This window comes from Pseudochaenichthys georgianus, chromosome 7, assembly GCF_902827115.2.
Source record: "Pseudochaenichthys georgianus chromosome 7, fPseGeo1.2, whole genome shotgun sequence".
Classification (NCBI taxonomy): Eukaryota; Metazoa; Chordata; class Actinopteri; order Perciformes; family Channichthyidae; genus Pseudochaenichthys; species Pseudochaenichthys georgianus.
The window spans coordinates 2408633-2421974 of NC_047509.1; the positions used below are offsets into that span (position 1 = coordinate 2408633).

Below are 13342 nucleotides of genomic sequence, written 5' to 3' on the forward strand. Positions count from 1 at the left end.
TTATAAATACGATGTAAACATTTAGGAAATTCATAAATAATGATATTTAATTCAGAATTCACCCAGCAAAAATGTAAATAATATATAATCGAAATACTTCTTCCAACACTGCGTTTACATAACAGCGAGAGGTAGTAACAGAGCCTGAATTGACTAACACACAAACACTAGGAAACATCCTCAGAAAACACAAGTGTGGGTGTAACCATGGCAACAAGCATTGATGTGATTGGTCGATCAGTCTGCAGCCATCACCTGTTTGCGTCTCTGCAGCTCTGTGTAGTTGACATGGTTACAGTATACAAACAAAACTGGATTTTTAATACTATTCAGTTCATTCATAAAAATGTAAAACTACACACATTAATTACTACATACAATAAAATACATTCATAGTAATTGTATTGATTTATTTCAGCATTATTATACTGTTGTTATTGTTATTGTCTGTTGTAATGCAGTATGGGTACAAATATTTTATATATTGTTGTTTGGAGCAATTTTCTTTCCCCCATTTAAAAAAATTATTTATCTAATGAACATATTTATGTTTTCATACTCCAGCCATGAAGGAAAATGTGGTTTAAAATGTGTGTTTCCTTTGATTCTCACTGAGTTTTTGTCTCCTCCATTTTGTCTCCTACAGATCTTTGCCATCTTCGCCTTCTCGACATGCGGCAGCTACTCCGGCATGTTCAAGATGAGCGTGGAGTGTAAAAACCGGTCGGAGAGCGACCTCGGGATAGAAGTAGAATTTGAATATCCGTTCAGGTACGTCTCAAAACTCAATTGTATCCCTTTTTAAAAATCAACTTCTCACAAACTTCAAATCCACATTCAAGCAAAGATTCGTGATGAATAGTTAATGCCAAATATGTTACAGCAAGGTCTCATGTGATAGAGGATTTTTCTTTATTCCGTTATATAAAAAGCCCCTTGAATATTGCAATAAGTGTAGATCGTTGGATAAATACATTAAACATTAAATAATCACCTTTGCAAAAAGTAAGCATATAAAAAGTATATGTGATAATAGGAAGGTCATTTTACACTTCTATTTTTTAACTAATATAAAATAAATACTTCTAATGTGATAGTGAATTTCAGAGGTGCTAGGAGGTTTCCACCCGTTTCCAGTCTTTATGCTAAGCTAAGCTATCGTCCGCTGGCTGTCTCCAACCACATTGTACACACACTTATATAATCAATGAAATCTTTAAAAATGTACCTGCATTTCATTCATAATCCTTATTACGATGTCAGGGACCAAGCAGTAAGTCAACAGGACACAGGGATGGTTTAAATAAACTAGGGTTTTTATTTACAAACATCATATAATAGCAAGGCCTATAAAAGAGGTCAACAGAAAATACCTCAACGAAACATAACAGGTGTTAACTCAACAAACGGACCTGCAACAATGAAAAACCAAGGATATATATATAGTGGCTTGGCCAAACCACGTTGAACCCAAGGGATAATTAATAGTCACATCATACACAGGACACTGACAAAACCCAAACCCCCCTTTGACATGGAAGCAGGTGGTTTGTCCCAATTGGCTCCTTGCAGTATGTATGAGTCCTCAGCGCTCGGCCACACCCTTTGCTGAACCAGGAAGTAACCTCCCCCAATGGACATGGTAACATTTAGAGCAAATGTGTGGTGGTAATTGGCATGTTTTATTAAAGCTGCACTAAAGCAAAACTACTGAAGACGAGGATGCAGTGTAGTTGGTTTACCCTGTGTGGCTGTGGCCATCACATACGATATCAGCCAACACTCCTTTCTACTTCTTTAAGGTCTTTAAGGTCATGCTACTATTTACATGCCCCCCCTTCATATCACACATAGCGCACACACACATAGCGCACACACACACACACACACACACACACACACACACACACACACACACACACACACACACACACACACACACACACACACACACACACACACACACACACCACGTCACTTCAGGGGACATTACATTGACTTACATGCATTTCCTGGAGACTTATCCTAACCCTAACCAAGTCTTCACCCTAAAATTAATTATTCCCCTCATGGGGATCTCCAATTTGTCCCACACCTGACTGTGTAAACAGATTTAGGTCCCCACAAGTATAGTAATGCTAGGCCACACACACACACACACACACACACACACACACACACACACACACACACACACACACACACACACACACACTGTATTTGTTTTCTTTTTTGTCTCCACCTCCATCCATCTTCTCCCGCTTATCCGTGGTCGGGTCGCGGGGGTAGCAGTTCCAGCAGAGAGCCCCACACTTTCTTTTCCCTGGCGACATCAACCAGCTCTGACTGGGAGATCCCAAGGCGCTCCCAGGCCAGCGAAGAGATATAATCCCTCCACCTGGTCCTAGGTCTACCCCTTGGTCTCTTCCCAGCTGGACGTGCCTGGAACACCTCCCTAGGGAGGCGCCCAGGTGGCATCCTAACTAGGTGCCCGAACCACCTCAACTGTCTCCTTTCGATGCGAAGGAGGAGCGGCTCAACTCCGAGTCCCTCCCGGATGACCGAACTTCTCACCTTATCTCTAAGGGAGACACCAGCCACCCTGCGGAGAAAACCCATCTCGGCCGCTTGTATCCGCGATCTCGTTCTTTGGGTCATGACCCATCCTTCATGACCATAGGTGAGGGTAGGAACGAAAATGGCCCGGTAGACAGAGAGCTTTACAGCGACTGCAGTACCGCTCCCGCTGCTCCGATTCTCCGGCCCATCTCACGCTCCATTGTTCCCTCACTCGAGAACAAGACCCCGAGATACTTGAACTCCTTCACTTGGGGTAAGGACTCATTCCCTACTTGGAGTGGACAGTCCATCGGTTTCCTGCTGAGAACCATGGACTCAGATTTGTCTCCATGCGTAATTTGTAATTTGTCTTTACTTGTACGTTCACCTCACTGTCTTCTGTGTATCTGTGAAACTGTACTTGTATGCACTTGTCTTGTAAAAAAAAAAAGAAGAATGTACCGACATCTGAGACCTGTATTTCCATTGTTGTCTCTCTCTTATCTTCTGTCTTTGTCTCTGTCCCCAGGCTCCACCAGGTGTACTTCGACGCCCCCACCTGCAAGGGAGAGAACCCCGAGCGCCTCTTCCTGGTCGGGGACTACTCTTCCTCCGCCGAGTTCTTCGTCACCATCGGTGTCTTCTCCTTCCTCTACGCCATGGCCTCCCTCTCTGTGTACTGCTTCCTCCTGGAGAAGTACCGCGAAAACTGCAAGGGGCCCCAGATCGTGAGTCCCTTTACTCCTTAAGATACAGATTCCTTTTGCATCAGTTAGAAAACTGTCAAAAGAACTATGATTTCACGGGAAGACTAGGGGTAGAGGAATGTGAGAATTTGGCTAAGGATATTGTCATTGTCGCTTACTACTTTTAAATCCAGGCCGTAGACTTTCTTTTTGTCGCTGCTTTTAATTGAACTATTCACATCTCACACTGCACTGTAACTGTTATTCATGTACCTGCGTCATTCATGTTTTATTATCTTTGCCTTTTAATGTTTCTAATGTGTTTTATACTCTCAATGTCTTTCATTTTTGTAAAGCACTTTGAATTGCCTTTTGTTGAAAAGTGCTATATCAATAAACGTGCCTTGCCTTGCCTCAGTACTTGTATTTCAGTAAATGATCCTAATACTTCTTCCACCTGTGGTAGTTGTTAACGTTATATTCTCTCTTGATGTCTCGCAGGACTTCGTGGTGTCGGCAGTGTTTGCCTTCATGTGGCTGGTCTCCTCATGTGCTTGGGCTAAAGGTTTGTCGGACGTGAAAACAGCCACGGATCCGGAGCGGGTCGTCACGCTCATCGCCGCCTGCGAGGAACCGGAGAACCACTGCCGTGAAGTCAACGACCCCAAAGTGTCCGGCCTCAACACCTCTGTGGTACGTCACCGCTAAACAAAACTATATAAAGCTCTTTAAATGACTCCTTTTAGAACTTCCTGTTCCCTCGTCTAGAAAGTCAATGGTTAGCCTGAAATAAGGTCAGTGGTTAACACAAGCTGAAGAGATTTTAACGTTTTGTCCAGTTGTTCCTTAACACTTACTGTTCCCTCGTCTAAAAGCCGGATTATTGAAGAATATAAACTGTGTCAAACAGTCACATTTTGTTCAGCAGGATAATCTCCACATATTAACACCACTTCATGATTTGTGAAGTAAAGAGCTAATGTTGGGCTATAAAGGAACTACAGCACGGTCACATGACTTCACGTCACCACCGCTAATCTAAAGGCGGCTAATGTTGGGCTATAAAGGAACTACAGCACGGTCACATGACTTCACGTCACCACCGCTAAGCTAAAGGCGGCTAATGTTGGGCTATAAAGGAACTACAGCACGGTCACATGACTTCACGTCACCACCGCTAAGCTAAAGGCGGCTAATGTTGGGCTATAAAGGAACTACAGCACGGTCAAATGACTTCACGTCACCACCGCTAAGCTAAAGGCGGCTAACGTTGGGCTATAAAGGAACTACAGCGCGGTCACATGACTTCACGTCACCACCGCTAAGCTAAAGGTGGCTAATGTTGGGCTATAAAGGAACTACAGCACGGTCACATGACTTCACGTCACCACCGCTAAGCTAAAGGCGGCTAATGTTGGGATATAAAGGAACTACAGCTCGGTCACATGACTTCACGTCACCACCGCTAAGCTAAAGGTGGCTAATGTTGGGATATAAAGGAACAACAGCACGGTCACATGACTTCACGTCACCACCGCTAAGCTAAAGGTGGCTAATGTTGGGATATAAAGGAACAACAGCACGGTCACATGACTTCACGTCACCACCGCTAAGCTAAAGGTGGCTAATGTTGGGATATAAAGGAACTACAGCTCGGTCACATGACTTCACGTCACCACCGCTAAGCTAAAGGCGGCTAATGTTGGGATATAAAGGAACTACAGCTCGGTCACATGACTTCACGTCACCACCGCTAAGCTAAAGGTGGCTAATGTTGGGATATAAAGGAACAACAGCACGGTCACATGACTTCAGGTCACCACCGCTAAGCTAAAGGCGGCTAATGTCGTGCGTGCTGGCGTTTAGTCGTCTCATTTAGACACTTATTAGCAACCGCCATTTTTAAAGTCACCAGTGGGGTAGTAGTTTATGTCGTAGACCATACAGACCCTATTTCATGATAACAACCAAGAACCCATTGACTTTGAGAAGAGGAAACGCAAGGTGCTATAAAGCTCACTCATTTCTGTGTTTCGGACTCTTTCCTACACGCCTCTTTTGTCAATACTTCTATAAATCCTTTGAGTCTTTAATCTGGAGACCTGAGACACTAAATCTCACGTGTCCAAACCCCTCCTCTTTTCAGCTTGTGTTAAGCGCAGACCTTATTTCAGGCATCTTACCTAAAATCCAAAAAGTGCTAAAATGGTCGCTAATTTCCGCTTTTAAGACTCTTTCCTGCTGTGAATACTATATATACTATATATACCACTCTATTGTGAACACGACTATAGAGTCTTTTAATCATGAATCAAAAATCTAATCAAAATGTATTTTAGCCCCAAATCACAAGAGATGCCTCAAAGGACTGTACTGTACAAAGCAAACGTCATAGCATAAGAATTATAAAAATATTATACAACATTAGTATTGCCATGGGATATAATAATGCGACTGAAGTGATGGTAGATGAGCCGAAACAAGGTGAGGGAAGCTAGTTGACAAGAAAGACGGATGCGAAGAGATGGGTTTTGAGTTTGCTTTTAAAGGATTCAAGGAGTCAAGGAGTCAAGGGAAATAGCTTCGCGGATCTTGAGACCTGAAACACTAAATCTCACATTTCCAAACCTCCCTCTCTTTCCCCCCCCCAGGCTTTCGGCTTCATCAACCTGATCCTGTGGATAGGAAACCTGTGGTTCGTGTTCAAGGAGACCGGCTGGATGGCCGCTTTCGGCGGAACATACGTCCCGTCTCAGGAGAAGCAGCCCGCCCCTGACTCCTTCGCCCAGGAAGGCTACGCCCAGCAGGACCCCTACGCCGGCTCCCAGGGAGGGTACCAGCCCGAGTACGGCCAGCAGGGGTATAACGAGGAGGGGGGGTACAGCCAGGGCTATGAGCAGCAGCCCACCTCCTTCTCCAATCAGATGTGAGACCGTCCCACCAAACCTCAGCTGCAGGATGGTGAGTGGAAACATGACTAATCTCAAACCTTCAGACATGCTAAAAGACACCTATTATGCAAAATCCTCTTCTCCGTGTCTCTTCTACATCAACATGTGTCCCCTCTTCTTCATGTCTCTTCTACATCAACATGTGTCCCCTCTTCTTCATGTCTCTTCTACATCAACATGTGTCCCCTCTTCTTCATGTCTCTTCTACATCAACATGTGTCCCCTCTTCTTCATGTCTCTTCTACATCAACATGTGTCCCCTCTTCTTCATGTCTCTTCTACATCAACATGTGTCCCCTCTTTGTCATGTCTCCTCTACATCAACATGTGTCCCCTCTTCTCCATGTCTCTTCTACATCAACACGTGTCCCCTCTTCTTCATGTCTCTTCTACATCAACATGTGTCCCCTCTTCTTCATGTCTCTTCTACATCAACATGTGTCCCCTCTTCTTTATGTCTCTTCTACATCAACATGTGTCCCCTCTTCTTTATGTCTCTTCTACATCAACATGTGTCCCCTCTTCTTCATGTCTCTTCTACATCAACATGTGTCCCCTCTTCTTCATGTCTCCTCTACATCAACATGTGTCCCCTCTTCTCCATGTCTCTTCTACATCAACATGTGTCCCCTCTTCTTCATGTCTCTTCTACATCAACATGTGTCCCCTCTTCTTCATGTCTCTTCTACATCAACATGTGTCCGCTCTTCTTCATGTCTCTTCTACATCAACATGTGTCCCCTCTTCTTCATGTCTCTTCTACATCAACATGTGTCCCCTCGTCTCCATGTCTCTTCTACATCAAAATGTGTCCCCTCTTCTTCATGTCTCTTCTACATCAACATGTGTCCCCTCGTCTCCATGTCTCTTCTACATCAACATGTGTCCCCTCTTCTTCATATCTCTTCTACATCAACATGTGTCCACTCTTCTTCATGTCTCTTCTACATCAACATGTGTCCCCTCTTCTTCATGTCTCTTCGACATCAACATGTGTCCGCTCTTCTTCATGTCTCTTCTACATCAACATGTGTCCCCTCTTCTTCATGTCTCTTCTTCATCAACATGTGTCCCCTCTTCTTCATGTCTCTTCTACATCAACATGTGTCCCCTCGTCTCCATGTCTCTTCTACATCAACATGTGTCCCCTCTTCTTCGTGTCTCTTCTTCATCAACATGTGTCCCCTCTTCTTCATGTCTCTTCTACATCAACATGTGTGCCCTCTTCTCCATGTCTCTTCTACATCAACATGTGTCCCCTCTTCTTCATCAACATGTGTCCCCTCTTCTCCATGTCTCTTCTACATCAACATGTGTCCCCTATTCTTCATGTCTCTTCTACATCAACATGTGTCCCTTCTTCTTCATGTCTCTTCTACATCAACATGTGTCCCCTCTTCTTCATGTCTCTTCTACATCAACATGTGTCCCCTCTTCTTCATGTCTCTTCTACATCAACATGTGTCCCCTCTTCTTCATGTCTCTTCTACATCAACATGTGTCCCCTCTTCTTCTTGTCTCTTCTACATCAACATGTGTCCCCTCTTCTCCATGTCTCTTCAACATCAACATGTGTCCCCTCTTCTCCATGTCTCTTCTACATCAACATGTGTCCCCTCTTCTCCATGTCTCTTCTACATCAACATGTGTCCCCTCTTCTTCATGTCTCTTCTACATCAACATGTGTCCCCTCTTCTTCATGTCTCTTCTACATCAACATGTGTCCCCTCTTCTTCATGTCTCTTCTACATCAACATGTGTCCCCTCTTCTTCATGTCTCTTCTACATCAACATGTGTCCCCTCTTCTTCATGTCTCTTCTACATCAACATGTGTCCCCTCTTCTTCATGTCTCTTCTACATCAACATGTGTCCCCTCTTCTTCATGTCTCTTCTACATCAACATGTGTCCCCTCTTCTTCATGTCTCTTCTACATCAACATGTGTCCCCTCTTCTCCATGTCTCTTCTACATCAACATGTGTCCCCTCTTCTTCATGTCTCTTCTACATCAACATGTGTCCCCTCTGTGGAAAGAGACTCTGAAAGCTTCAGGAACAAAGATTCTCTCTCTTTTTGATCCATTTCTATAAAAACCTGTCTGAAAATGAGCTGATCAGATTTTGTCCACTCTATGATGTCATAACGATGCGTTGTCTTGAGTAACCATTAGCCAATCAGCAACAAGGTAACCCCCCCCCCCTCTTTATCACCTGCATCTCCTCTAGAGCACCATTGAGTTCTTTGTAACCAAATGTCTCTCAGAGGGGCGTGGGGAGGGGCTCCTTATTTTCATCTAAAGTAACAGACAGAGAATCAGCACTTTGGAAACAGGGCTGAAACAGAGGGGATTATGGGTAATGCTGCAATGATCGTTTGGTGTTTCAGCCAATCAGAGACAGGCTCTGTATATATCTGAGACCTGGGATACATTGATGAGAAACAGTATAATATTATTATTATCCATTATATAATAGCAGGTTTAAGAAGAGGCTCATCATGACGTAAACAAATAATAATAATAAAACAAAATGATATTTTAGGGGATTCAGGTGTTAGCTAAATACAGACACTCCTAGAAAGACCATAGGCTAATAAAAACAAATAAAAAGACGTTTGCATATCTGTAGTTCTGTATTCTGTACTACCCCAAAATGGCAAGCTCTCCATTGACATCAGGACAGCAGAAAGTGTACATATCTACCGCCAAAGACCAAAAACCACCTGTTTTGCTTGGCCATTAAACCCCCAAGAATATCATGATGGATAATAAAAAATGGCGCACTTAGAGAGTTTAAAATACAACATAATTGGTAGTGTGCACGGTCAATTCAAGTTCTCATGAATACAAGAGGGAAATTAGCCACGATAATGAAAGCTCCAGGGTGCCGACTCGTCTTTATTTTCCATTATGTATTAGCAGATTTAAAAAGAGGCTCATCACGATATTACAAAATGAAAGTTAGGAAACTCCTAAAAAGACCTTGGCCAATAAAACAACTGTTTGTGTATTTCTGTATTCTGTCCCGCCCCAAAATGGTGGAGCAGGCTCTCCATTGACATCAGGACAGCAGAAAGTGTGCATATCTCCCGCCAAAGACTGAAAGCCCGTGTTCTGCTTGTACCTTGGCCCCAAAAATATCATCATTAAAAAAAAAAGTGCACTTAGAGAGTTTAGCGTACATCTGCATTTCTCTTGCTGTTCTGAGTCCGTATCGTTATGGTTACTATTGTCAATACAATCTATATGTAATGTAATCTCTCCCCCTGTCTCTCCCTCTCTTCCTCCCCCCTTCAGGGTGACCTTGTGTTTCTGGAGTGGCTCTGGACCCCCGCCTGCGTTTCCACACTCCTTTGTGTGTCTGTTTGTGTATCTGTGAGTGACAGGCGGAGGGAGGGGGGCACCACGAGGGGGGGGGGGTGGTTGTTATAATATGATGTGTATTCTCGTGATGTATTTAACTGTAGAAGACAACACGGGATTGTCTGTTTGGTTATAACGAGAAAAACTTGAATACAAAAACCAAAACATTGGAACGTTTAAAGAGAAATCTTGTAATGGGAAAAGACTTACATTTACGGGAGGGGGGGGGGATTGTAGTAATATTTAACTTGGGAGAATGTATTTGTCTGTGCTGTGTAAATATCAACATGCTGATATATATGATTATATGTACACAGTTGAATAATGGTGCACTCCATAAAAGTTGTTATACAACAAATGTTGAGCACAGAGTTATTCAATTGCATTTACTTTGGTTCTGTTTAGGAGCTCACATAGTTTAGCCTTTGCCCTTCAAATAACCCCCTTAAATGAATCATAAAACAATCATGAATTCATCTCGGAATATATCAACATCTTCTGCTTTAATCACTGACGGGGTTTCAGAAACAAGGGGGTGAAGAAAACCCGATGTAATACAGAACGTGAGCGGAGTGATTTATGGGGACACCAGTGAATAGATGATAGTAGTAGCTTGTTTTATTTTACGTTTTTATATATATTTTTCCATCAAATATCACTATCAAATGACTTATTTAAAAACCTGACGTATAAGATCAAAAAGTTGCATAATAATAATAATGTAGTGAGCATGGTAGCATCTCGTCTTTGCCGTGTTGCTATCGTGTGCTATCAGTAAGGACTTCGTGAGCGGGCCGCGAACAACAGATGTTTAGTTTGTTTCCTCGTTTGGGATTTATGTGATCGAGCTGTCGAAGAACCTTCGTCCTGTTTTTTTTATCGCCTGTGTGTTTGTTCTCGACAGAGTCATATAGTTTTCTAACCGGTGTTTCTATCACACTGTAATCAGTGGCGTACATACTCACGGATATTTCAGTAAAACACGTTATTGTTATAACGAGGCGGTGCGAACGATATAAAACCTCTCGCGCATCCTCAGCCCTTCTTCATCTCCTCTCTTTCTGAAGGTGAATTTACTGCATGCATCCTTATATCCTAAAAGCATCCGTCAACGTATTCGAGAGGCTTTAAAGCTGCAGGAAAGTGAGAATACACGGTCAAACCCAGGGGTGGAACAGTGTTTACTTACGTGCAATTTGGAGGTACTTTATACTTCTACTCCACTACATCGAAAAAGGACAATCATCAATTTGTACTTCACTTGATTTATTTGAACGTTTAAGATTGAGATTTTCCTTCAAATAACAAGACGCATCTCTTGAGATTAAACCAGTCAAATAACTAGAAGAGGTCAAATAAAAGATTATCGTTAAAACAAAACAAAATGTATCTGAAATATTACAAAAAGTAAAAAAATAAAGTAATAATGTTGGTATCAGACCTGTGTTGGACGACAGCAGGTACATTCAACGTAATGCAACAATATTAACACCAATAATGTCATATATTTAACAATAATACATCACACGTGAAGGCCATTTCTCTGCAGAATGAGTACTTGTACTCTTGATATTTGGCTGGTAATACTTCTGTTTTGACTTTAACTGGAATATATGGAGTGTTACCTTCCAATTACATTGCATTTAAAGCTTCAATGGCTTTTAAAATAAGATTTTGTATTAAAAAACGTGGTGCAACAAGGGAATCAATCTAACAGTGTCACATAATGGCTGATTTGGATTACAGCACTTTGACTTGTAATGGAGTATTTAACCCTCCTGTTGTCTTCGGGTCAAATCTGACCGATTTACTACTTTCTTCAATCATAACTTTTTAGTTTTACATTCGATTGCATCAAGGCTTTTTGATATCCTTCACAGGAGACATTTGAACATATAGAATGGCTGATCACCACTTTCATTGAGTTTTGGATGATTTAGTCAACTTTGTAACACCATGGCGTTCCCGCTCAAACATGACCGCCATAAAGAAAAGGAATTAGTAACCATCCGGATCAGATAAAACACACACACACACACACACACACACACACACACACACACACACACACACACACACAAACACAAACCAATTTGATACATTTCCCGCTCTTATGTGCCCATCCCCCCACATGGATCACACCAGGCACACGCACTACATGTTCAGTGTCTGTTCTTTGTATAGTTACTGCAGTTCTTCATGTGTACCAGTAGTCTGATACAACATGTACAGTTTGAAAGGGTGTGAAATGAAATGTGGTGACTAATGGTTTTTGTGTTAATGTAATAGCAGTTAAAACAGGACCGGTCAAATTTGACCGCGAACACCAAAGTAAGGGGGGGGGGACGAAGACAATAGGAGGGTTATGAATGCATTGGTACTTTTACCCACGCATCTGAGAGTACCTCTTCCACCTCTGGTTTTACTCGTGTTTTTCGATCCAGCGTCGTCGTCGTTTCTGCTCAGCAGCTCCGCTATACTCTACTCAAAGCACAAAGTGAGTGCTGCAATAATTTCCAGATGTAAACACCCGTCCTATACTGCCAGCCCTCTGCGTGCAGACCTCCAGAGACGTGTCTTGATTGGTAGAGTTTTGCTTCCACAGGATGACTTGTTGTCCATCTCTCCAGAATATATATCGATCGATGGCACAGTTTGTATCCACTCTTTCTTTGAGATGCAGAAACACCACTTCTGTTTGTGTCCTCTCTCTGTCTCTCTGTAGCTCTTATACATATGCTGAAATGAAATATACTCTGTTGTTAGTGGTGAATGATGTCTTGTGATTCTCTCTCTCTCTCTCTCTCTCTACGCCTTTGGATAGTGCTGTGTTTATTGTGTATGATGTATTCATATTAGTATTATTGATAATGATAAGTCAGAGAAAAAAAAATATCCAATACTCTCCAGAATTCTACTGTATTCTTATTATATGGGATCCATGTGAAACAAAATGAAATAAACTTGAAATTATTCTGTTGACGGTTAAATCGTGTCCTTTTGTTCAAAGGCTGCCGTCTGCTTCTTGTTGGGTTTCGTATCATTTCCAGAAAAAACACCTTTGATATGCAGATAAATAATAGACGCATATTTTTGAAAACAGAAATAGTGAATTGGTCGCTGTTTCCCGCTTCTTCCACGAGAGTCTCTCCTGCTTTTCTACAATTGTTGTTATTGATTGAAAAAAACAACCTGCTGATTTAGTTTAGAATTGAAAAAATATCAAATTGCACCCTTACTAAAGTTATGTTTTAAAATGATTATTAATCAGTTTTAAAAACAATTTGTAGAATTATTATTATTATTATTATTATAAATATATGTATTTACTTTTGCCTAAGATAGTACAGCCAAAGTAAATGTACTTTAATGAGGACTTGAATGAGGACTCTACATAGCGCCCCCTGGTGGTCGGGGAGGGTATCACTAGAAGAGTTTTCCTCACTTATTTAGTTAAATCTGATAATTACAACACAATTTTACGTAATTTAAAAAATGAATTGTATACAAAATATAGGTTCCAAACAGGTTATTGCTGATAGGTATTTTAAATTAGTACATTTGGATAGATTTCAACAACAACAACAACAACAACAAAAGCACTAGTTATACAAAGATTGCAAAACAACACACACAAAAGCGAAATCAAACATTACATGTTACATGTCACTTGTTAGATGCTTTTATCCAAAGCGACTTACATACTCAGTACTGTGGACAATCCCCACAGGAGCAATTTGGGGTGAAGTGTCCCAGGGAAACAACGACATGCTGACTGCAGTGG

At 41.9% G+C, this 13342-nt stretch overlaps 1 protein-coding gene across 1 annotated transcript in view; it reads left to right on the forward strand.

Annotated features, from left to right (window-relative positions):
* LOC117449021 (synaptophysin-like) overlaps positions 1-9605 on the forward strand; it is a 26830-nt gene extending 17225 nt beyond the window's left edge. Inside the window, exons 3-7 of the mRNA XM_034086348.1 lie at positions 647-771; positions 3089-3287; positions 3747-3938; positions 5897-6206; positions 9493-9605. Coding sequence (XP_033942239.1) covers positions 647-771; positions 3089-3287; positions 3747-3938; positions 5897-6175 — 795 coding nt within the window. The 3' untranslated portion in view covers positions 6176-6206; positions 9493-9605. The remainder of the gene's footprint in view (positions 1-646; positions 772-3088; positions 3288-3746; positions 3939-5896; positions 6207-9492) is intronic.
* The last annotated feature ends 3737 nt before the right edge of the window (positions 9606-13342 follow it).